This window comes from Megalobrama amblycephala, linkage group LG15, assembly GCF_018812025.1.
Source record: "Megalobrama amblycephala isolate DHTTF-2021 linkage group LG15, ASM1881202v1, whole genome shotgun sequence".
Taxonomy (NCBI): Eukaryota; Metazoa; Chordata; class Actinopteri; order Cypriniformes; family Xenocyprididae; genus Megalobrama; species Megalobrama amblycephala.
The window spans coordinates 14,235,718-14,261,468 of record NC_063058.1 but is presented as its reverse complement, the minus strand read 5'-3'; the positions used below and the strand labels follow the sequence as shown (position 1 = coordinate 14,261,468).

The window sequence follows — 25,751 nt, the reverse complement described above, 5'->3', positions numbered from 1 at the left end:
CACAGAAAAAAGGGAAGTGGTTAAAAATAAGCTGTACAAACAAGCGTGGTAATATGTAACATATACAAGATGGTGCTACATTAAGCCAATGTCGGCTGACTCCCAGGGGTGGAAAAAACCCCCTAGGAGAAAAACCCAGCGTGCTAACACTGGGAAAAAAGTCCTAGGAGGGAAAAAACCCCTTGGAAGATATATATAATATATGTAAATGGATATGGAGATCAAAATCTGAATTATACATTTTTATTATAGAGATTAAAAATAGATTATATATAAATATATGTAAGCGGATACGGAGATTTAAAAATCTGAATTATAGATGCAGCCAGAACTGGATCTGTAGGCCCATTGTCTCCTGGGCTACGTTGTAGTCAGGTCCAGACACAGGTTCTCCATCTGATCTGGATACGGCCTGGATCCAGCACCCGGCAAACCTCAGGATAAGCAGAGAGACAGATATTAGCGTAGATGCCATTCTTATTCTGATGTACAGGTATATCTAGTGTTATAGGAAATGTTCTCGGTTCCGGCCGACCTAATTATTGCAGCGTAACAATCCTTTAACGGATTTGAAAAATGTTAATGTATTGATAATGTGTTATGTGTATGCAAGAGCAAAGAGATGTGTTTTTAGTCTAGATTTAAACTGACAGAGTGTGTCTGCTTCCCGAACAATGCTAGGAAGATTGTTCCAGAGTTTAGGTGCTAAATAGGAAAAGGATCTGCCGCCTTCAGTTGATTTTGATATTCTGGGTATTATCAACTGGCCTGAATTCTGAGATCGCAATAGACGTGAAGGACTATAATGCACCAAGAGCTCGCTTAGATATTGGGGAGCTAAACCATTTAGAGCTTTATAAGTAAGTAGCAAGATTTTAAAGTCTATACGATGTTTAATAGGGAGCCAATGTAATGTTGACAGAACTGGGCTAATATGGTCATACTTTCTGGTTCTAGTAAGAACTCTAGCTGCCGCATTTTGGACCAACTGTAGTCTGTTTAAAAGCCGAGCAGAACAACCACCCAGTAGAGCGTTACAATAATCTAGTCTTGAGGTCATGAATGCATGAACCAACTGTTCCGCATTTGTCATTGAGAGCATATGTCGTAATTTAGATATATTTTTTAGATGGAAGAAGGCGGTTTTACAGATACTAGAAACATGACTTTCAAATGAAAGATTGGTATCAAAGATTCAATGAATGAATGAATGAATGAATGAAATGGTTGAATGAATGAATGAATGAAATGGTTGAATGAATGAATAAATGAATGAAATGGTTGAATGAATGAATGAATGAATGAATGAAATGGTTGAATGAATGAAATGATTGATTGATTGAATGAAATGATTGATTGAATGAATTTATTAATGAATGAAATGGTCGAATAAATTAATTATTGAATGCAAAGGTTAAATGAATGAATGGATGAATGAATGAAATGGTTGGTTGGTTGGTTGGTTGGTTGGTTTAATGAATGAATGAATGAATGAAATGGTTGAATGAATTAATTAAATTGTTTAATGAATGAATGAAATGGTTGAATAAATGAATGAATGAATGAATGAAATGGTTGAATAAATGAATGAATGAATGAATGGATGGATAAATGGAATGGTTGAATAAATTAATGAATGAATGAATGAATGAATGAAATGGTTGAATGAATGAATGAATAAATGAATGAAATGGTTGAATGAATGAATGAAATGGTTGAATGAATGAATGAATGAATGAATGAAATGGTTGAATGAATGAATGAATGAATGAATGAAATGGTTGAATGAATGAATGAATGAATGAATGAATGAATGAAATGGTTGAATGAATGAATGAATGAAATGGTTTGTTGAATGAATGAATAAATTAATAAATGAATGAATTAATAAATGAATGAATGAATGAATGAAATGGTTTGTTGAATGAATGAATGAATGAATGAATGAATGAATAAAATGGTTGAATGAATGAATGAATGAATGAATGAATGAATGAATGAATGAGAAAAGGTTAAATGAATGAATGGATGAATGAATGAGGGGCATCAGTGGTAGCCAAAGGATATTAAAAGAAGTCTTTAATGGTAAATTCCACTAGGAACATTTAGGGGAATCAAAGGGATGAAGCTCAGCAAATAACCATTCTTAACATAAACAATACCGGACAATGAAACAAAGGAAGGGCTTAAATACAAGGGAGAGTAATCAACTGAACAGAAACAGGTGTGTAGATCTAATTAACAACCAAGGAAACTAACTAGGGAACACAGGCAAACCAGATCAGAGAAAACAGAACCAAAACACAATTAAACTAAACCAAAAAAGAACATATGTGTTACAGTAATCCTATGATTTTTTTTAAATTTTATTTATAATAAATTTGTGATGTTTATTTCTTACATATATTTAAATTAGTGCTGTCAATCAATTAAAAAATAACAAATTAATCACACATTCTTTCTGTAATTAATCACGATTAATCACGACTAAAAACTTGTTTTTTGTTTTGTTTTTACGCACAAAAAGTATTCTCGTCACTTCATAAAATTAAAGTTGAACCACTGCAGTCACGTGGACTTTTTTAACCATGTCTTTAGTACCTTTCTGGACCTTGAAAATGGTGGTTAAAATGCTGTCTATGGTTGTCACAGAGACGAACTCCGTAATTCCCTCCTCTGGCCATCAGAGGGCACCATCACCCGAACACTGACACACACACATTCACACACACGCACTACATTTCCCACAAGCCCCGTACCTTGGCGCTAATCACCACACCCAGCTGCTGTGCATCACCAGGTCTATTTAAGCCACTCTCAACCTCACAGTCACTGCGAGGTCTTGTATTAATACGGTTTGCATTTCTGAGCGTTTACTATTCTGATTGTCTGCCTGTTATTGACCCAGTTTGTTCCCCGGTTACAATTCTCTGCTGCCTGCCCTTGGACTATTTACTGCCTATTGGACTTGTGATTGATATCTGCTTGCCCTGATCTATTGCCTGTTTTACTACTACGATTCTGCCTTATCCCTGCTGTACCTGTCTGCCCCTGTTTGACCACTGCCTGTTTGACCACGAGACTTGTTAATAAAAGCCTGCTTATGGATCCCACTCCATGTGACGACTTATTACAATGGGGGATAAAATAAAACCTCTCGGATTTCATCAAAAATATCTTAATTTGTGTTATGAAGATGAACAAAGGTCTTACGGGTATGGAACGACATGAGAATGAGTAATTAATGACTAAAAAATGTATTGTGTTAATTTTGACAGCACTAATTTAAAAACATTATAAATAAATATAATAAATTCATAATTTATTATGAATATCTGTTATAATTGTAATTGTATACAATTTATTAATTAATTTCTTTTGGTAATGTTTTGGCTATTTTTAATGTTTTTACTGTTTAATTCTTGCTGATAATAATTAACTTAATAGTCTATAACATATTTTAAATTACTTTTAAATATATCAAATGTGTTGTTCAGAGTCACAGTTCTCTGTTTTTTTTTTTTTTTTATATGTATTCAGAAATTGAATTCACTTGCCAATGGCAAACTTTAATGACTTTAGCTTAATTTTGTGCATTTCTATAGTAGTGATGAAATTACCTTCAATTAAGAAAAAGTCTTGAAAATGCAGTGAGGAGACTTATTGTTCTGTCAGCCGTATTTCTTTTTCATTGGTTTAATTGACTTGTTTGTTGCCGCTCTAATCTTTAATTACATTATATGTATAATAGAGTTGTAATTAGTTTCCCACTCACTCTTTAGAGGAAGACTGATGAATGCTGACAGAATAGCACCATAGTAGGAAAAGACAAGTACTAGTGAAATAGTAGTTTAGCATGTAAAATGTAGTAATGTGGTCATCTCTGTAACTAAATTTACAGAATATTGTCAAGGCTTGTTGAGCTACAATGGAAGCTAAATGGTTTGGTGTGTTGCAGGTGAAGCATCTTGGAATGTACTTCATCTCCTCCCAGGAGTTCCTCGCCAATGCTTACGTCCTAGCCGTGCTCCTGTTCTTCGCCCTGCTCCTCCAGAGAACTTTCCTCCAGGCCTCCTACTACGTTGCCATCGAGACTGGAATCAACTTGAGAGGAGCCATACAGGTCAGCACAACGGTGTATCGGTCTGTCAGCAAAAAAACAGGCAATGACTTTTGAAGAGCTTAAAATAATATGAGATTCATTTTTACTTCCAGACAAAGATCTTCAATAAAATAATGCGTCTCTGCACCTCCAACATGTCCATGGGGGGAATGACGGTGGGCCAGATTTGCAACCTCGTCGCCATAGACACTAACCAACTGATGTGGTTCTTCTTCCTGTGTCCCAACCTGTTCGCAATGCCAGTTCAGGTAAGCCTGAGGTTCCAGTAGTTTATATATGGAACTGTATATTACTACATACGTTCAGTATGCATGAGTGCAACCATACAGTCAAATCACTGCACACCTCCTCATGTAATTATGGGTTTGAAACATTTTTTGCTGTCTTGGCCGAAAGTGGTATTCCATCACATGATCTGTGATGTTATCTGTACTTGACCCACATAGGAAGAGATTTTGCATTCAAGTCCAACATGTTCAATCCCAGCAAAAGTCAAATTAATTCTGAAGTCAAATCTGATCTTAACTAGACTATTTTAGAGATTCAGACTTATTAATCTGTTTCCCTGCATCTGAGGATGTTGTATAATTAGTTTTATTTGATTAAGATCAGAGATTCTTAGCTGGATATCCAGTGGCAACCCAACACTGTAACAAACTAGGTCATGTTCTCAAGCAAATAGTGCTGAAACCCCTTAGTAATTGTTAAAATTTCCAAGGATCAGTACAACCGTAAGTCTTAGAGAAGCTTTGAGGGCTGGTAGTACTCACACTACCTACAACGTCACCAAGACTCACCCCAATTGGCCTGACGGGGGCGCTACAGCGTTTAAAAATATGAAATTGCTCATAACTCCTAAACCGTTAGGCGTAAGCTCAAGTGTATTATATCGCTGGAATCCTTGGTTCAAGACGGACAAAACACATAATTAAAAACTAGTCATAGTTTTTGCCTGATTGGAACCAAACCAGAGCAGCGAGATTCTCTGTAGTCTGATTGTCAGTAATCATCAAAAAAAAGTTGAAATTTCCATTCACGGTCCCTATGGGCCTCCAAAACGTTTGAAGTGGGTGGAACCACTTTTACTAAAATGGCTATATCTCGTGAACGGAATAAGATATTTTCCCCAAACTCAGGACACCTATGTAAGAGCTCATTCTGTTGCCGTGTGAAAAAGGATGCAACAACTAGCCACTTGGTGGCGCTATAACAGCAAAAAAACATGAAAACTGCTGTAACTACTTCACTGTTAGTCCGATCGACTTGGCATGCAGTGTTTTTGTCCGAGGTGCCATGATTGTCGACATTGGCGTATCTCAAAAAACATGGCCGCCATCATTTTCCCATCATTTATTTTCACTCATTTTCACCTTTTTCCCCCTCAACAAGCTCACTCTTACCTTTCAATGGCATGACATAAGTTGGTTACACAGATAGATTTTGAGCTGAAGAAATGTTGCAAACTCACTCAGTATTCCCCTCACTTCTCCTGCTATTGAATGTTTCTCCTGAGGTTAGACAGTGTGAAATGTCAGATACCTCTGCAAGATCTATTTTTAGTCTGTGTATGACAGTATTTTTGTCCTCGAAACCCTCATCTTGTACAATGTAGTGCCACTTGTCGAAATCTGTTTTGTTTTGCTTTTTTTTGTCAGTGGGGCTCTTGAATGATGAGGATTTAAGTGTCCTTATTTAAATAAAAATGCACTCATTTGTGGCAGGCCAAAAATTCAACAAGGTCAATAATTAAGTCATCAGATTACTCTTGTAATAATGAGAGTCCTAGAGAACTTTTGTTGTGAAACAGATTGTGTGCCAAAACATTTGAAGCGGGTGGAACCACTTTTAATCTTCAATCACACATGTAATCACACATCAAATTTTGCTAAGAAATTACCCCAAAAGATAATTTTAAGTCATTATTGTGTTACATGAGAAAAACATCAAATAGACATTACAAAAAGTAGTTTTATAAAAAAATAAAAAAAAATTATTTCATACTATATAATTAATTACACAAACTTTTAGGCTTCAATGGCCATGAAGGTAAGTAAACGATGACAGAATTTTATTTTTGGGTGAACTATACATTTAATGAGTTTTTTATTAATATGGAAATATGATTTTTTTTTTTAATGAAATGACAACAGTGTACTAAAAACTGGAAAGTTTTTTCTTCGTACAAATCCGCAAAAATGACTAAAAACGCTGTATTCTGCTGCCTGGTCAGTAGTTGCACATGCCTATAGACTAAACACGTAATACGCATGTGCATGCTGTCACCGTTTTCACAGATCTGCGTTTTTGTTGTTTACACGGAGATAATTACGGTATCATTTTCAAAACCTTGCACTTTGAAACGTGTTTTCAAAAGTTTGCATTTTCAATCCCCCAAAACACTGTAGTCGTGTAAATGAACGGCCAAAATGCATAAGTTTTTAGTTGAAAACGGTATCATGTAAACGCTAAATAAGAAACTAAAACTGCCAGTAGGTGGCGGTAAATGTCTAAATGAGTAAGTCATTGAGTCATTCATTCATTCAATTCATTAAAACGGCTGATTTATTCAGGAATATTCAGGAATGAAATAAATGGCTCTCTTTATGAGTGGGTCATTGAATCATTGATTCACCCGACTGATTCGCTCAAAACGCAGATTAATTCAGAAATTAAACACTGCTGTTACTTGTGTTATATTGCTTAACTATATCATTATATAAATATGAAACAAAACCTCATACAGGGGCATTTTTTGCCCTGATATCTTGAATTTTAGGGTCATTCTAACTGCATTCTATAGGCTTCATCACGCAGTGAGTTTTTGCCCTGCTTCATGTTTGTCACCAGTCAACTTTATAAAATGCAAGATGAACTACACAGGTTTGGGGAGGGGCGTGTGTTAAATGTGTTAATAACTAGTTAATTAAATTTACGCTTTAATTTGGACAGCACTACTATATAATATATAAAATCTCTCACACCCACATTTGACTAGGTCTGACAAACAGGAAGTCTTAAGTAAGACTAGGAAGTCAGTCCCTATGTTGAGCATGACACGTACTCCGCTCTTGGGTTTACTCCTGGCTGCCTTTGTGCAAACCTTGATTAGTTCCCTAAGGCTCCTTCTTTATTTTTAGTGAACAACATTTCTTTGATTGCTGCATATATCTACCACAAACCATATGCTCAGCTTCTCCATAGTAAGACTGTTATGTAATTTATAATACCTTTCCTCGTTTTTCTTTATTTTCAAAACACAAAAGCAGATGTTAAAGTCAAAGTTAAAATGTTACTCTAATTAAATGTTTATAATTAAAAATGTTAAATGTAATTATTATGTTTAACTCAATAATTAAACACATTTAAAAAATTTGAAAAAATTACAGGTTCAATTATGTTATTAATTGCCATTATTTTGTTCTGTAGACAGTACTAGTTTTTAACAGAAGTAAATAAAGAATAAATCTGCATTTTATTTAGTGAAAGGATTCTCTATAAAAACTACCTTGATATTCATTAATGATATTTGAGAAAAAAAGTCAGAACTGTGAGATGCAAACTCGGAATAGTGAGGGGAAAAAAAGCCAGAATTGTGAAATAAAAAGTAATATACCTTTTATTTTTTTATTTAGTGTTGGAAACAAGCTTCCATAGAAAACCCCTGACTCCTGATGAAAAAATATATACCAGGCAGATCTTTATCAATTACTTTGAGAAAAGTGCTACTCAATATGAAAAGGATATCAAAAGGACATCTTCCTCTTGGTTTCAGATCATAGTGGGAATCATCCTCCTTTACTACCTCCTGGGAATAAGTGCCTTGATAGGGGCCACGGTCATCACCCTTCTGGCTCCTGTGCAGTACTTTGTGGCCACCAAGTTATCAGATGCACAGAAAAGCACATTGGTGAGCTACTTTACTTTGTTTAATGTCTTAATAACCTTCGGTCAAGTGACAGTGCAAATACAGATTTTGTTCAAATACAGATGATATTGTGCAGTAAAGCCAGAGCTTGTCCAAATGATAAGCCTGTCAAATATTGAGCTCGGATGAGCCCTAAGAGATTTTATGCTTCCCTAGCATTGTAACTAATGTATAATTTATGTGACGGTGCTCAGGAGTATTCCAGCGAGAGGCTGAAGAAGACCAATGAATTGCTGCGGGGAATCAAACTCTTGAAGCTGTATGCCTGGGAACACATCTTCTGCTCAAGCGTGGAGGAGACCCGGGGCAAGGAGCTCACCAGCCTGCAGAATTTTGCCCTGTACACCTCCATATCCAGTAAGACAGCTCTTCTTTCACAGTTACCTCACAGAAGAATAGGACAGAGCAAACATGTTTATTACATAGGGTTAGAGACGTCATATAGGGTTGAAGAAGGGGTTGGGTGATATTATTATTATTATTATTATTATTATTATAGAGATATCACAGGGTTCTTATTATTAAAGCAATAATAACACCTATTTTAGTGTAAATTGTAAACATCAAAAATTATATATATATATCAAATAAACAAATGTGTACACACACATATAAATATATATATATATATATATATATATATATATATATATATATATATATATATATATATATATATATATAAGATTCTAATTCAAAATGATTAAAATCTATTATTTATAGAATTACAAAAAATATACGTTATATATATATATATATATATATATATATATATATACATACACATACATATGTGTTATAAGTTGAGTATTTATCAAAAATGTTTTCTATATATGAATTTTATGTAGTTTGTATTTTTATAATTCTATAAATATAAAATCATTTTTAATCTATAGATAGATAGAAAATATATATATCATTTTTTAGATTATTAAAAATGGTTTAATTGTTATATAATTATAAAAAATACAAACTATATAAAATGTGTATATATATATATATATATATATATATATATAAACATTTTTGATAAACTCTCTCTCTCTATATATATATATATATAACATAATAAATATATATATATATATATATATATATATATATATATATATATATATATATATATATATATATATATATATATATATCTTTATTTGCATTATTTGCATTATTTGCATTATTTGGCAGATTGATTATTTATTATTTTTTTTATTTTATAAGTATTTTTAATGTTAAAAAGCCCATTCAATAAATCATAGATAGATAAATATTCCAAATGTTTTTCAATAACTCAGAGGGCAGCTCTGAGATCAACATTTTCATCTCATAGCTGGCTGGGAAGTCAAAACGCATTATACATAAACCTAATCATTTTATTATCGGTTTCTTCTCAAAAACAGTTTAAGAGGGAAAACTCTTAAACTCTTAAAAACACATCAATATCAATGCATGGTTTTTGTTTTTTGTTTTTTTTTTTACTTGAAATTGAAAGCAAACCATCCACTAACTTTTGAAACAAAACGAATGCTATATATCTTAATAAATGAGGGTGAAAAACACAGCTGAAACTGAAAAGAGCTGCTGACTTCATAAGTAGAATCTCTTTAACAGTGCTGCTTTCTGAAGGCATTCCAGTTAAGGTTACACATTCTTTCAACCACAAGGCCTGTTTGTTCTCTGATCTCTTTTCACTGCATTTCTGCGACACTGGCAATATTGGAGAAGGACTGTGTTGCTCAGCAGGAGAACATCCTGCATGCAGTGGTGCCAAGAGACATCAGTTTCATGTAACATTCAGTATGAATCAATATTCTTCCCTGCTGGGTTTTCTGCAGAGAATCACTCAATTTGGATTGCTCTTTTACAAGATTAAGGATTTCAGTTCAGCAAATATTCTATATAGCAAAACATATTAACCTGGAGGCCAAAAGAGGACACCAAAAACCCACAGCAGTCGAGTGAACCAGAGCGATAGCAGTAAAATAGCTGATAGCTTGATATAGCAGAACTCAAAGGAAACTATTTTTTCCCATGGCCCCTTTTTTTCTGAAAAAAAGTTGTGGATTGAGCTTGTCAACCCATTGTAGACACAAATGAAATTTACTTCTAATGGCATTTCTGGGTTTCATCAGTTCTTCCCAAGCACATAAATGTCATATAGACTGCTCATCCCTCACTGCAGAATAATGGACCATGTCAGCAGGGCAGGCCATTCCTTCTCTACAAACTGGTACTAGTTTGGTTCAGAGGTGAGAGATGATGATAGCTACTACAGTCTCTGGTTAAATGTCAGGGATGGTTCAGTATCTATAGAGCAAAAATCCTATTCATTTTCTCCATAGAAAAAAATTGATTTTGAACAATTCCATAGAAACCAATACATAGCTACTGTGAGCTCCAAGGTTATTAATAGCCTGAAGCAACCACCTATACTCCCATGAAGCATTCAATGAATTCAGTAACTCTTCCTAGAATCTAAAGCAGTGTTTCTCAAATGGTGTGTCACAAGACCATTTTGAGTTGTGGAGTGTGTAGTCAAAGAAATAATAACATCAAAAAACATAATTCTAAATGTTCTTCTGATTTCGAAAGGCATTCGTGAAAGATTTTGATTCATGAAAGATGTTAAACGCAGTTTAAGTAAAACATGTCTGAGGAAAACGCTTTGTTCTGATTCAGTAAATAAAAAGTCTCTCACCTTGGCATTTTTCAATTGTGGTATATCACTTCATAATATATAAAAAGCATGCAACGTCATAGTTACGTTGTCAATTAGTAAGTCATGAAATTATTGAAAAGTATACCAATAAATTACATAAGTGGTACATCGTGTGTTAACTGGTAAGGATTTGCATGTTCATTTTGATCAGGATCAGTGTCCATATGTTTTATTAAAAGTTCATGTTAGGATTGTGTATTTACCAAGGTAAATGTAGCTTCCATAAACTTTGCATTGTTGCAGACCATGTACACCCTTTCATGGAAATGGTATTCCCTGGTGGCTGTGGCATCTTTAAGCAGGATAATGTGCCCTGCCACAAAGCAAAAATGGTTCAGGAATGGTTTGAGGAGCACAACAAGTTTGAAGTGTTGACTTGGCCTCCAAATTCCCCAGATCCCAATCCAATCGAGCATCTGTGGGATGTGCTGAACAAACAAGTCCGATCCTTGAAGGCCCCACATCGCAACTTACAGGATTTGAAGGATCTGTTGCAAACATTTTGGTGCCAGATACCAAGCACACCTTCAGGGGTCTAGTGGAGTCCATGCCTCGACGGGTCAGGGCTGTTTTGGCAGCAAAAGGGGGACCAACACAATATTACGAAGGCGGTCATAATGTTATGCCGGACTGTTGTATATATATATAGAACTGAATCTGAAGCATCTCAAAGAATAGTAGGCTGAATCAAAGTGGGTTGGTGCAGGAATGTGTCAACACGTGACCGTGCATTATGAAATGAAATACCTTTGAGATTTATATCAGCAATGAGGGATTATAGGGACTTAAGCTAGTCCATAGGGTACTAATAAAGACCTGAACAGACATTCATGAGTTATGAATGCAGTCAAGTCTCGTTTGCCCTCATTTAATGGAGCGCGAAGGTGTAAATTTGTGAGAACGATTGCAGGAAACATGCTTAAACCTCTCAGTCATATCAGTTTCTCAAAGTAATGATTGGGTCCGCTGCCAATAGCAATTACTTATCAGTAATTACTTAATAGCAATTACCTAAACAGATTCTGGTATTTGCTAATTTACTTTTGACCAATTTTGTTAATTAATTAACAAGATTGATTTGAAAATGTCAGCAGCAAGCTGGCAAACACATTCTGCAGATACAGCATCCCTCAACAATCAGCAGCTTCTTGTGCAGTTTTTGTTTGCAGCCAAATTGGAGCAAGTGCTTTAATGGAATTGCACTTTTCATTATGTAGGTTAGAAGCTAGAAGTTGGGCATGATTCTGTATTCAGGGCCCAGAAAAAGATTTTTTTCCCTCCTGCCTGACCAGAATATGCATAGATTGACTGATTGAAAAATCCATCCATCCATCCATCCAAATTATTTTATTTATTTATTTTACTTATTCTTTTTTTACTTTATTTATTTACTTTTTATATTTATAAGTTTACTTTTTATTGTTTATTTTTTTTACTGTTTATTTATTTACTTTTTATTTTATATTTATTGTATTTTACATTTGCCAGAAATATTTGTCATTAAATTATTACAACTTGTTTTCTTTACTTTATTACATTTTTATTTTTATTTATTTACTTATTCACTTTTTCAATCATTTATCATTTATAGATATCTAATTTAATTTATTTTTTGTTTACTTTTAATTTATTTGCTTTTAATATGCTTATTTTTTATTTTCACTTTATAAAACGGTTAGTTCCCGTCCTTGATTCTGATTGGTCAATAGCTGTGTTTTATTCATGATAAAACACGGCTATGACCGCTTCACCCAACGGTTCTGTGTATCACTACACAACACCCTTAGCAACCACTCTTAGCAACATAAACTGTTTGTTCTCAGTTGATATTGTTCAATGAAGCTTACTGTATTATGTAGAAGAGTATTGTGAGAAAGAGATCGAGTGAGCGAGTTTTATTACCTGCATTCAGATTTAGCATTTTCCTTCAGATCAGTCCTGTGTTCATAATAAAAAATCTGTTTAAATGTCCGATGTATTATCTTGTCCTTTTAACAGTTAAGGGGTTTTCCCGTGACTGACAGCGCTAGTCAAAGCATTTGTCAGTTGTGTCTTGTTCCCTGTTCACAACAATTCAGTCTTTTCAATGTAAAAGTCTTCACTACTGACTGACACACTCATAAAGGAAGTCTTCGCCGCCATCTAATGGCGTAATAATGTAATTTCTGTTGCTGTTCACGGTCAGGGGCTATTTTTTTCCAGCGGAAGGAAGATTTAGTGAAACTTTACTTCATGAAAGTTGCATTGATACATATTATTGGCTTTAATATTTGTATTGTGTGGTAACCGTTTTATAAAAGCAATAAGGTACTCGACTTATTCATGATACAGCACAGCCTTATTGCTTACTTAAAATATTATTTAGGAATGTATTTTTTATTTATTTATTTTATTTTATTATTTTTTATTTACTTTTTTTTTCAAAATAATATTGCTCTTAATAAAAAATTTTACAAAACTTCTTTGTGACTAGATTATAAAATTATAAATGTACGTATAATATTAATATGTGATAATGCGCACATCAGCATGCCGTAATGTGTTCAGTATTATACAGTACATACAATCTTTTTGAAAAAAACAGATATTGAATCAATCATAGATGTAGCATAGAATTTAAATTCTCTACAATGACATTTAATTCTCTGCTCTTAGAGCTGTAAGAGCAGCTGCATGAGTTGTACAAGTATTAGAAAGCATGTAGAAAGTCCTCTGAGCTTTGGATCCAAGATAACAGAGAAATATATCATGCTTACAGGGATCTGGCAAGCCATGTGTCTCAGCTTACAACACTGGTAGATCATTGTCAATGTTCTTATGTTCTTTAATGAAATCACATGCTCACCTGGGCACTGGAGAAATGGTACAGGAGCAGTACAACATCTCAATATGTCTTTACTACATACTAGATGTATATGAAACAATATATATTCTACTGGGAAATTACTAGGTTCTATTATATCAAGTGACAGCATATGGACTCATGGATAGATGAAGGCGAAGATAGCCAGATGAGTGTGTTCACTGACATTTTTTTACCTATATGCATCTTTTTACTTCTTTTTTTTTTATTTTGCAAATTAATAAACAACACTGTTTTTTGTTTGTCTTCACAGTATTTATGAACACAGCCATTCCCATTGCAGCGGTTCTCGTTGTAAGTATACAACATTTAGTTTGATATCTGTTCCTATTGAAACTATAAACACGGCAGATGAAAAGATCACGTGTTTGTTTCAGACATTCGTGGCCCATGTGCATCTGTCAGATGATGCGGACCTGTCCCCCGCTGTGGCCTTCGCCTCCCTTTCACTCTTCCATATCCTGGTCACTCCTCTATTCCTGCTGTCCAGTGTCGTGCGCTCTACCGTCAAAGCCCTGGTCAGGTCAGTTGCATGCTACTGATGCAGGATGAGCTACATAAAATTAAAAAATTAATTTAAAAAAATTACATGAAAATTCAATTACAGTTTTTTTTTTTTTTCAACTGCTTAAACACATTTTCAAAACTTTGCCTCTTTTTTTTTTCAAAACTTTACACACAAATCCAAGAATTGCACACACAAAATGCTAAATGCCTCACATCTCGTGCAAAACGTATGCAACTGTATGCAAAATATCTGCAAAAACACATCTCAAAAGCAAACATTTGTCTTACGTTGCAAACACCTTTGCCATAATATTCTATTTTTGGATATATCATATACACAGTTATTCAAAACCTAAAGCTCTTCTTTCATGAGCTCCTATGTACATTTCTGTACAAGATTGAAAGTAATTGGCAGAGAGATGTTGAAAAATTCACGGTAAACACGAAAGCAAGATTGAAACTAAACTATTTATTTTTTTACTGTAAGCATTTGTGGTTGTGAAAACAGTACACAGTACAAAAGTAAAAAGAAATACATCAGCCATGTGTAGTTGGACAGAAACAATGGTTGTGTTTGAAAAAGAAAATCAAGATACTTCCTGTTAGATTTTTGTTTGTGTTTTGCAAAAAGTGTTTTATGAAAGTGAAAACTGAGTCGAAAGCAGAGAATTAATGTATGGTTTTGCAGATTTGGTGTGTGGTTCTGGTGTTTCAGTGTCAGGTTTTCAGACATTGTGTGACAAGTAAAGATTTTGTGTGCAAGCAGTTGAAAAAAACTGTAAAAACCTCAAGGTAGGTTTTGAAAAGATTCTTTAACCCTTTAACCCTGCATGAAAAAAAAATCTAATTATTAAGCAACTACTAACAACTAATAACACAAAATAGGTATCATTTTTTTCAGCTTTTTAATGCATCTAACCATTTTGATCAACTCTTAACAAGTGCTTAGTAGTCCCTCTAAACGTGTGGGCGCCACCTAACTAGAAAAACAAAATAATAATCATATTTTTCAAAACTACTGCCTTGATCAACACAAAATAGGTGTCATTTGAAAGCTTAGAGTTTGAACTTTACAATTAACGTAGCCAATTTGATAAAAAGTAGTGCTTAGTTATTTGCTGATAAATAAATAAAAAATAATTTTCATAATTTATGAAATTTCACAATTTTTTCATAATTTATGAAATACTTTTTTAAACTATACTGCAATGTGTCAAAAACATCATACAGCTCAGATAGTCATTTGTGATTTGCAGGCTTGGAAGGGTTACTTTAAAAGTGTATTCCGTTACAGTTACAAATTACTTCATAAAAAAAGTATTCAGTAACGTAATCCAAGTACCACAATGTGAAAGTAATGTAATCTGAGTTACTTTTGGATTACTTCAAGGTCACACTCTTTGTTCTGCTTTAATTTTAATGTTGGTTACTTTTAAAAGCCTATTAAAACTAAGCAATCATGTCTAATTTCCACAACTTGGGAATACACAGCCCTGAATATATATATGTAAAGGGATATTCAGACATCTAGTGGATACAGTATGGTATTACAGATTATTTTTTAGTCCTTTGATAAAGAAAGTGTTTTCATAGCAGGAAGGCAGAGTTTACACTATACAACCATGTTGTTTGCATTTTCTTCTTTCAAAACAAAATAGCAGCGAAATTTCCATGAATTGAAAGCGTTTTTCCCTGCGGGCAGCATCGTTTCAACTAGCTGCAGTGATTCAGTCTGCACCTGAGGAGATTGTAGACGGGTGTTATTTGCACATGCACCAGCAGGTGGCTCACGTGAGTCATCACTGGCAACAGAACCAGGAACTTCTGTACAATCAAGCAGCGCTTAATATGTGTTATTTTGGCAAAATAATGATTTATTAAGTTTTAAATGAAACGATTGTAATCCTGATAGTATACCCACTTTTTTCAAAATGTAACTGTAATCTGATTACTACGTTTATTGACGTAACTTTAACGAATTACAGTTACTGGATTTTTGTATCCTGATTACGTGACGCAGTTACATGTATTCCGTTACTCCCCAACCCTGGTCATTTGTCTTTTGAAAGGTCTCGCAGGAGTAGAATACAACAAGCATAATTGTTTTGGGCTTTGACTAAATGTGAGCGAGTTTTTGTATGTGAAGCCCTGCAAGAACCCATATGTAATTAACATACAGCTACATTTGATTTTAGTTAGTGTCATTTATGTCACTTTTTCGCTCCTAACTTTATGAAACATGTTTCGTTTGTGGAAATGACACATCGTTATTTACAGCAGTCCAAAATCAACATAATCCAATGCGTCGATCAGAAAAATATTCCTCACAGAGTTATGACACATAGCACCCTACAGGCGCATATGCGCTAACTAAAATCAAATGTAGCTTTCACATGATGTTTATCACTTATAACATCATGAAACATGCATAGATCATAGAAAATGGCACATCATTACTTACAGTGGATGCTCCCGATTGGAATGAGTCCAAAATCAACATAATCCATTGTGTCAATCACAAGATATTCCTCATGGAGTAACAATTAAAAAAAAATCCCATTAGGAGGGTGTCAAGGGCTAAACTTGACAACAGATGGACAAGTAAAAAAAGTTTCTTCAGTCCATTAAGTGTTCATCTTAAAATATTATTAACAATATAAAATATATTCTTATGTTTACTTTATAAAAATCTGTAAAGATTTCACAGCAAAAAGACGTGAACCACAACCTGAAGGGAGTCATTTTTAGAATAAGGCCTTTTACTTATATTGTGTACAACAGGTTTTACAGCAGTTTTGATCATTTAGAGGCCATGAAAATTTGCGTATCAAGTAGGCTTTATTGGCTTTGACATTAAAATCATAACAGGCTTCTTCTGCTGCATACAATTTTGTTTAATTTCTGAGCAATAGCAATTGTGTATGACAGTGATATACAGCCAACAACATGGGTTCAGGATTTACAGGTTTTAATTAACCACCCAGGTATATAACGAATCGGTCCTGTGCGTTTCTTGTGTCAATGTGTGATAAATCACTTCATCACCGATAGACTCTCCTCTGAAGAAGGAAATGTGTGTCTGCCTCAGGTTCAATCACATCAACCCAATGATGTGGAACACATTTTAGAGAGTGAAGGCTGTATTTAAAGTCTACAAACAGGTCATAAATCAGTGCTTTCTGGAAAAACAGGCCATATGTGCCACCGGTCTCAAAATATGACTTGGCACCAGAGAGGAAAATGACTGCCCACTAGTGAACATTTTTCACGATAGCATCAGCTGTTTCCAGTTTCTTTACAACATTATCTCCTTGCAACAATATATTCTAGATTCGGATATAAAATGCATCTCTCTGAAATCTTCAAGTTCTTGTTTCTCTCAGGATTTATTTTCCTTCATGTTGGACCATGGTAATATTTCAGAGTGGTGCAGATTTTCTCCCAAAGAATTAATTGCCTTTTCAGTAAATATTGATTACACAGAAGTATATACTTTAGTCCTATTTAATTTTCTAGGAGTGGTGTCAGTCATCTCAGAATGTCACTTATTTCTTGACATGAGAACAAATAATTGTCAAATAAGAATAAACAAAAGTCGTTAATGTGACTGAATATCACATGACATACTGTATTGTTTTCTTTTGGCCAGTGTTCAGAAGCTCAGCGAGTTTTTCTCCTGTGATGAGATTGGAGATGAACATGAGCCCAGAGCAACTATCCTACTCAATTCAACCAATCACAAGTATCAAGCCCTGGTAAGTCAAGTCAATTCACTATAAAAGCTTAAACACGACAACAGATTGTCGCACCATGACCCAAAAGCTTGTTTAATAATTAGATAAATGTTTTATTTGTTAGTTAGCTAGTAAGTTAGTTGGTAGGTTGGTTGGTTGTTTGTTTAATGAAAATGTGACCATTTGTCTGAAATTTATTGCATTTGTGATGTGAATAATATCAATTGTTATTAAATAAACAAACAATTAAATGACTTATTATTAAAAAATATATATATTTAACAATAAATAAATAAGTTTTTATTTATTCAATGAGTAAATTAAAATGTGACTGTCTCAAATTTGTTTAATTCTTAATGTGAATTAAACAGACAGATACATAAATACATACATAGATTTTTCTACTCTCCAGGATAAAAAACTTGGATACACTTATCTTATTTCGACATAATTCGTTATTTCGAGATATTTGTTACAACCAGCAGTGTAGCTGCAGCAGGGATGAGGCAAAATATGGACTTCTAACAAACAGAGAGATATTTATTCAGACAAAGAACAGAACAGCCACAGTACTTAACACAATGTAACAACAACAAGAATGGACAGGGAGTGAGTCCAACTTAAAGGGAGTGCTAATGACGAGGACCAGGTGCAGGGAATCCAGGAGAAGCGGGAAGGCTGATGAGGGAAGTGCAAACAGGTGATGAGCAGGGAGGATTCTGGGAAACGGAGTTCGGGACAGGCGTGGATGTAACAATATTAAGTCGTCGTTTCTACATAATATCTCGTTATTTTGACATAACTTGTTTCAACATAATAATTCATTATTTCAAGATATTAAGTCATTTCGACATATCTCGTTGTTTTGACATAACTCGTTATTTCGAGATATTGAGTCGTTATTTCGACATATCTTATTTCATTTTCATAGTAGACAAACGTGATATTTTAGTTTTTTTGACAAATGAGATATGTCGAAATGACTTAATATCTCGAAATAAAGACTTAATATCTTGAAATAACGAGATATGTCGAAATAACGACTTAATATCTTGAAAAAACGAGTTATGTCGAAATAACCAGATATTTCGACATCATAATTCGTTATTTCGAGATATTAAGTTATTCTGACATAACTCAGTTTAACATAATAACTTATTTTGAGTTAAGTCGTTATTTTGACATATCTCATTATTTAGTTTTCGTAGTAGACAAACGTGATTTGTCCAGGCGTTTTTTTTTTTTGACTATTTGAAATAACGAGATATTATGTCGAAATGACTTAATATCTCGAAAATAACAACTTGATATCTCAAAATAACAAGTTATTATGTTGAAATAGCGAGATAAGTTTTCTTTCTTTTTTTCCCCACCATGCAGGTTCAGGGCTTCCGTAAATAGGTGAATAGAAATGCATTATTTTAAAAGTAAAATATTTGTTCTTGTTATAAATAGACGTTGAAGCTTATCCTGCCACGCTTTCAGTAATCCAGCCATATGACTATGACTATACATTATTTATGTTTGTAATGTCACAATCCTGGTAGGCATGGAGAGGTTGAAGAGGATGTTCATATTGAGCTTTATCAGATATATTGTTTTTCTCACCTCTGATAAAGCCTCTGAAGGTGGTGAACCGTAAGCACCCAGTCAGAGAGGACTGGAACAGCTTTGCCCTTCAGAGCGAGCAAGAGGACGAGCCACTGGCTGTGGAGGAAGATATCTGCATCAAGGTGAGACAGGTTATTTCTGTACTCAGGCAGTAAACAGGAATTTCATCTATGTGAAGAGCCCATTGAGAATAAGAATAACCAGTCATAACCAGTCAGTCTCCATTTTGTCCATTCTAGATAACAAGTGGATATTTCAGCTGGATTGATGGAACCCCAACGTTGTCCAATGTGGATATTAAGATTCCTTTTGGTAAGTCCTGTCAAAAATAAATCTACAGGTGCTGGCGATGTTGAGCCATGGCACTCATGTGGCTTTAAATCTGGCTTGAACTTCAACCATAAATGAAAATTCGACATTCCAAACCTGTATGACTTCCTTATTTTTATTTATTTATTTATTTTTGTGGAACACAATAGAAGACATTTTGAAGAATGCGCATGCTCTTTTACAAGAAAATATTTGATGGTTGCTTATGCCGTAAAGCTCTACAGGACATGAAGTATTATAAAAGTAGTCCATATGACTTATGCAATATATTCCAAGTCTTCTAAAGCCAAGTGATAATTTTGTTTGTGGAAAAGAATGAAATTTAAACCATTATTTTGTTAAAAACTATCCTCTTCATCACACAATTTTCTGTTTGGGTTATTACTTTGACACACAGATTTGTTCTGTTGCTCCATGATATCCATTTATCTTAATTTTTGATTCATTCTCTCTGCAGGCCAGTTAACTATGATAGTGGGCCAGGTGGGTTGTGGGAAATCATCTCTTTTGCTGGCTGCACTCGGCGAGATGCAGAAGATCTCTGGCACAGTTATATGGAACAGGTGAGAACTTCTGGACAAATTATGGAGACTAAAGACCCATTCACACCAAGGACGATAACTATAACTATATAACTATATCTATATTGGTGGACACCAATATAGATATTGTTATGCAGGGGCGTAAATTTCTCAAGAGAAGTTTTTGAAGGGGACACAAATAATACAGCCAAAATGTATGTCTGTTTTTCTTTTCTCTGTCATTTTATATGGCCAACAACACGAAGTGATAGTTGTTTGAATACGAGTGCGGTTCATAGGTTCACCACGCGGTCATATTATATTTATTAAATCATCTTGCATCCTCCACATAGTATTTTAGGTTCCCTTTCGAGGGAACGAGACACTGCGTCCGATAGGAACGCTTTGGGAACGCCTCCAGCATGATAGCATCTGATGCACGACTATCAACTAGTCCAATGGCGAGAGTGAACGTCACGGGCGGGTGACGTCACGACCAGGAAAGGATAAATACACATCCGGTGCAACGGGGCTTCAGCTTTTCTGCCTCAGCAAAAGCGCTCTATGTGAAACTGTCTTTGTCTATTTATTGTTGTCTGTCTCGTTATCAATACAGCACAATATCACAGTTATGGCGAACACACAAGCATTTAAACCGTGTGCTCCTTCCTGCCCTCATTTTCTCACGGGTGGGGATACACACGATTTGTGCGTTATGTGTTTGGGAGCGGAGCATGCTCTTTCAGCCTTCGAGGGGGCTGAATGCGAGCATTGTGAAAAACTTCCCCTGAGGACGCTCCGCTCCCGTCTCGCACTTTTCGAGGAAAGTGCGCAGGCAAGCATTCCCCACGGCTCTGGACCCGCTGCTGCCGAGGCAGCGCGGAGGAAGATGACGTGGGGCTCGCAGATGGATCTGTCAGCGATGCTTGAGACGAGCACGAGTGCTTTTTCTCAGCCTTCACCTGGCAGATCCCGCGCCCCTCTCTGGTGTCGGAAGCCCGCCCCGCAGCTTCTTCTGCCCAGGGAGAGGGCTCGTCGCATCAGCACTCTAGTTCAGAGGAATTAGACGTGCTGAGCGTCGATATGGGGGAAGATGACTCACCATCACTTTCCACTGAGTACGAGGAGCTGGTGGATGTGCTTTCTCGGGCTGTGTCTAAATTTAACATCGATTGGCCAGCCGAGAATCTTGGCGCTCGTCCAAAAAGCAAACTGGGCGAGCGTTTTCTGTCATCAAACAAAGCACTTCCACCACGGGGCCTTCCCTTTTTCCCTGATTTGCATGATGAGATATCTAGAACTTGGAAAAAGCCATATTCATCACGTCTTTTCAGCCCTCATGTGAAACACTACTCCAATATAAGAGGGCTGAAAGAGCATGGTTATGGGGCGATGCCCCGGGTTGAACAGACGCTTGCGAGTTATCTGTCCCCGGGTTCAGCATCGTCCCTGAAGGCCCCCACGCTTCCCACTAAACCACTAAAAGCTACATCAGGGTTAGTGGGAAAAGCGTACACGGCAGCAGGTCAGGCTGGTGCGTGCTTGCATACTATGGCTGTTTTGCAAGCGTACCAAGCAGACCTGTTGAAGGATTTGGATGGCGGGGAGGGGATTGGCCCGGACGCAGTTTGAGAACTTCGTCGAGCCACAGATCTGTCCTAAGAGCCACCAAGGAGACCGCCAGAGCTGTTGGGCGGTCTGTGGCAGCCTTGGTGGCGACAGAGAGGCACCTGTGGCTTAATCTGTCTGATTTAAAGGATAAAGACAGGGCCTTTCTCCTCGACGCTCCGCTTGCACCATCTGGCCTGTTCGGCGACGCAGTCACATCTGTCGTCGACAGGTTCCAGGAAGCTAAAAAGCAGGCGGAGGCGTTTAAAAAGTATCTACCACGCCGCCATCCACCTTCTGGGGCTGCTGGGCGTGAGCAGTCCCAGCCGTGAAGCTCCGCGTACCGAGCGCAGCAGAAAGAGAGTGTCGCCTCTCGTGCTCCACCCCAAAGACACGGTGGGCCGGGACGGCACTCTCAGCCTTCCAAGCCGAAGACAGACCTGAGGGTTTTGCTTCAGGCGAAGAAGGCTGGGCAGAAGAAGTCCTGACGCCAGTGGCGTCAGACTTCTGAGGGCAGCCCCACACGTGGTGGTGCGGTACACACCTCAGTATACGGTGCCCGTTCCACCTCGTGGCCCTCAGGGGGCCGTTCTGCCAACCCCGCCACCTCTGGTGCTTCGGGGCGCAGCGGTTCCCACCGAATTAGTGACGCAGTGTTCAGAACATCAACACGACACTGCGTCACATCCTCTGAGGAGGATAAATTTACATCAAAAATGTGCTGTGAACAAAACACCAGAGGCCAGCCTCGAGAGGCTGGTTCCCTTAGTAGATTTTCTGGTAGAGTGGAAATCTCTTCAAAATATCTCACATTGGGTCCTGCAAATTATAGAGAAAGGTTACAAAATCCAGTTTTGGTGCCGTCCACCTCTATTCAAAGGAGTGCTGCATACGTCAGTGCTTCCTCAGCAGGCTTTGGTGTTGGAACAAGAAATAAAAACCTTATTAGCAAAGGAGGCTATAGAGAGGGTTCCGGTTGCCGACAGGGAGTCGGGGTTTTACAGCCGGTATTTCTTGGTTCCAAAAAAGGATGGGGGATTGCGCCCTATTTTAGATCTACGTCATCTGAATCGAGCAGTTCAAAAGCTAAAATTCAAGATGCTGACGTTAAGTCAAATCGTGACTCAAATCAAATCCGAGGATTGGTTTGTCACAATAGATCTCAAGGATGCATACTTCCATATCTCCATCCTTCCACAGCACAGGAAGTTCCTGAGGTTCGCTTTCGGGGGCAAAGCGTACCAATTTCGGGTTCTTCCGTTCTGCCTAGCTCTCTCACCCCGCACATTGACAAAATGTGTAGATGCAGCGCTGGCCCCGCTCAGGCTGCAGGGCATACACATCCTGAATTATATCGACGACTGGTTGATTTTGGCACAGTCAGAGGAGATGGCGGTTCGGCATCGAGATGTCGTTCTCGCACACATTCGGAAATTGGGGTTGAGACTGAATGCCAAGAAAAGCATGCTTACTCCACAACAAAGGACCACTTTTCTTGGCGTGGTTTGGGATTCAGTGACAATGTGAGCATGTCTCTCTCCAGCTCGCATCACTGCTATTCTATCAGCCGTAAAAGAATTGAAGCTAGGCCAGTCACGCACTGTAAAGCAGTTTCAGAGACTGTTGGGTCTGATGGCAGCAGCATCCAACGTGATACCTTTTGGCCTGCTGTACATGAGACCCTTACAGTGGTGGCTCAGGACCAAAGGGTTTTCCCCGAGGGGCAACCCACTTCGTATGATCAAGATCACGCGGCGCTGTCTCCACGCCTTGATCATATGGAAGAAGAATTGGTTCCTGTCCCAGGGCCCTGTGTTAGGAGCTCGATGTCGTCGTGTCACTTTGACGACGGACGCTTCTCTCACAGGCTGGGGAGTAGTAATGGAAGGCCGCTCAGCTCAGGGTCTGTGGAAGAGTCATCAGCTCTCGTGGCACATAAATTGCCTGGAGATGATGGCAGTTTTCAAAGCATTGAAGTTCTTCCTTCCAGACCTGAGGGGCCATCATGTGCTAGTCAGAACAGACAACACATCGGTGGTCTCGTATATAAATCGGCAGGGGGTCTGCGGTCGCGCCCATTATACAAACTGGCGCGACAGATCCTCCTGTGGTCTCTGAAATATAGAATCCCTGGAATCCCTGGAATATAGTATCTATATTCCAGGGATTCAGAATATTGGAGCAGACACTCTGTCGAGGCAGGGGCTGAGGCCAGGGGAATGGAGACTTCACCCGGAGGTGGTGAAGCTCATATGGGAGATTTATGGCCAAGCGGAAGTGGATCTGTTCGCGTCTCAGGATACGACGTACTGTCCACTTTGGTTCTCCCTCACACATCCAGCTCCTCTGGGGCTGGATGCCATGGTACAGATGTGGCAGAGGCTGCGTCTGTATGCATTTCCCCCAGTTGTTTTGCTCCCGGGAGTTCTGGAGAAAGTTCGCCAGGAAGGGATAAGTCTATTGCTAATAGCACCTCACTGGCCGAGCCGCATATGGTTCTCGGACCTGATAGGTCTTCTCGATGGCTCACCTTGGAAGATTCCGATCAGGAGGGACCTCCTGTCTCAGGCGGGGGGCACGATTCTGCATCCCCGTCCAGAAATGTGGAATCTGTGGGTTTGGCCTCTGAGGGGGCCAAGCTCATAGAAGCTGGTCTCTCAACTGAGGTTGTAGAGACCATTCTTCAGTCCAGAGCTCCTTCCACGAGGAAACTATACGCCTTGAAGTGGAAACTGTTCACTTCCTGGTGTCAAGAACGACAGTTGGATCCAGTCTACTGCCCGATTGGTTCAGTACTTGAGTTCCTACAGTGCCGTTTCTCATCTGGGTTAACCCCATCTACACTTAAAGTTTATGTGTCGACTATATCTGCTTACCATGCCCATGTGGATGGTACTACTGTTGGGAAAAACCCATTAGTCATTCGTTTCCTCCGTGGCACCCAGAGGCTGAGGCCTGCGATGCGCACGAGGGTCCCTGCTTGGGATTTGGCTATTGTGTTAGAAGGCCTATCTACAGCTCCATTTGAGCCTATTGAGTCAGTCTCAGATAAGTTCCTGACACTTAAGACTGTCTTCCTTCTCGCCATATCATCCCTTAAAAGAGTAGGAGACCTTCAGGCCCTTTCAGTGTCCCCGACCTGTCTTGAGTTTGCTCCGGGGATGGTCAAAGCCTTCCTTTACCCCAAACCTGGATATATTCCGAAGGTTTTGACTAATGTTCCAAGGCCTATTGTGTTGCAAGCCTTTTGTCCTCCTCCATTCATTACATCAGACCAGGAGAAGTCGAATCTGCTGTGTCCAGTGCGAGCATTGGACACATATGTCCACAGAACTGCCCTGTGGAGGAAAGCAGATCAGTTATTTGTGTGCTTTGGACCACATAACAGAGGTCGTCCAGCATCTAAATACACGGTAAGCAAGTGGATAGTCGAGGCTATTTCACTTGCTTACGAGGTCTCTGGCCAGCAGTGTCCATTAGCTGTCAGAGCACATTCGACTAGGAGTATGGCGGCCTCCAAGGCCTTAATCTCGGGGGTTTCCCTCAAAGAGATCTGCGACGCGGCCGGTTGGTCCTCGCCACTCACTTTTGTGAGGTATTATGGCCTTCACCTGGACGCAGCTCCAGGATCATCGGTTTTGCTGTCTTAAGTGTGCCAGAGTTTCACACAGACAGGTATTTGTGATTATGGCGTTTTGGTATATCGTTCCCAAAGCGTTCCTATCGGACGCAGCGCGAGTTCCCTCGAAAGGGAACGTCTCAGGTTACGTATGTAACCATAGTTCCCTGAGATAGGGAACGAGACGCTGC

At 37.7% G+C, this 25,751-nt stretch overlaps 1 protein-coding gene across 4 annotated transcripts in view; it reads left to right on the top strand.

The window, feature by feature from the left end:
• The window catches only part of abcc8 (ATP-binding cassette, sub-family C (CFTR/MRP), member 8), a 101,165-nt gene that overhangs the window by 24,672 nt on the left and 50,742 nt on the right, over positions 1 to 25,751 (top strand). For all 4 annotated transcript variants that reach the window (XM_048159220.1, XM_048159219.1, XM_048159221.1 and 1 more), the window contains 10 exons: positions 3,959 to 4,123; positions 4,216 to 4,371; positions 7,896 to 8,030; positions 8,243 to 8,405; positions 13,884 to 13,924; positions 14,008 to 14,153; positions 17,787 to 17,892; positions 19,491 to 19,604; positions 19,722 to 19,794; positions 20,270 to 20,375. In XM_048159220.1, coding sequence (XP_048015177.1) covers positions 3,959 to 4,123; positions 4,216 to 4,371; positions 7,896 to 8,030; positions 8,243 to 8,405; positions 13,884 to 13,924; positions 14,008 to 14,153; positions 17,787 to 17,892; positions 19,491 to 19,604; positions 19,722 to 19,794; positions 20,270 to 20,375 — 1,205 coding nt within the window. The remainder of the gene's footprint in view (positions 1 to 3,958; positions 4,124 to 4,215; positions 4,372 to 7,895; positions 8,031 to 8,242; positions 8,406 to 13,883; positions 13,925 to 14,007; positions 14,154 to 17,786; positions 17,893 to 19,490; positions 19,605 to 19,721; positions 19,795 to 20,269; positions 20,376 to 25,751) is intronic.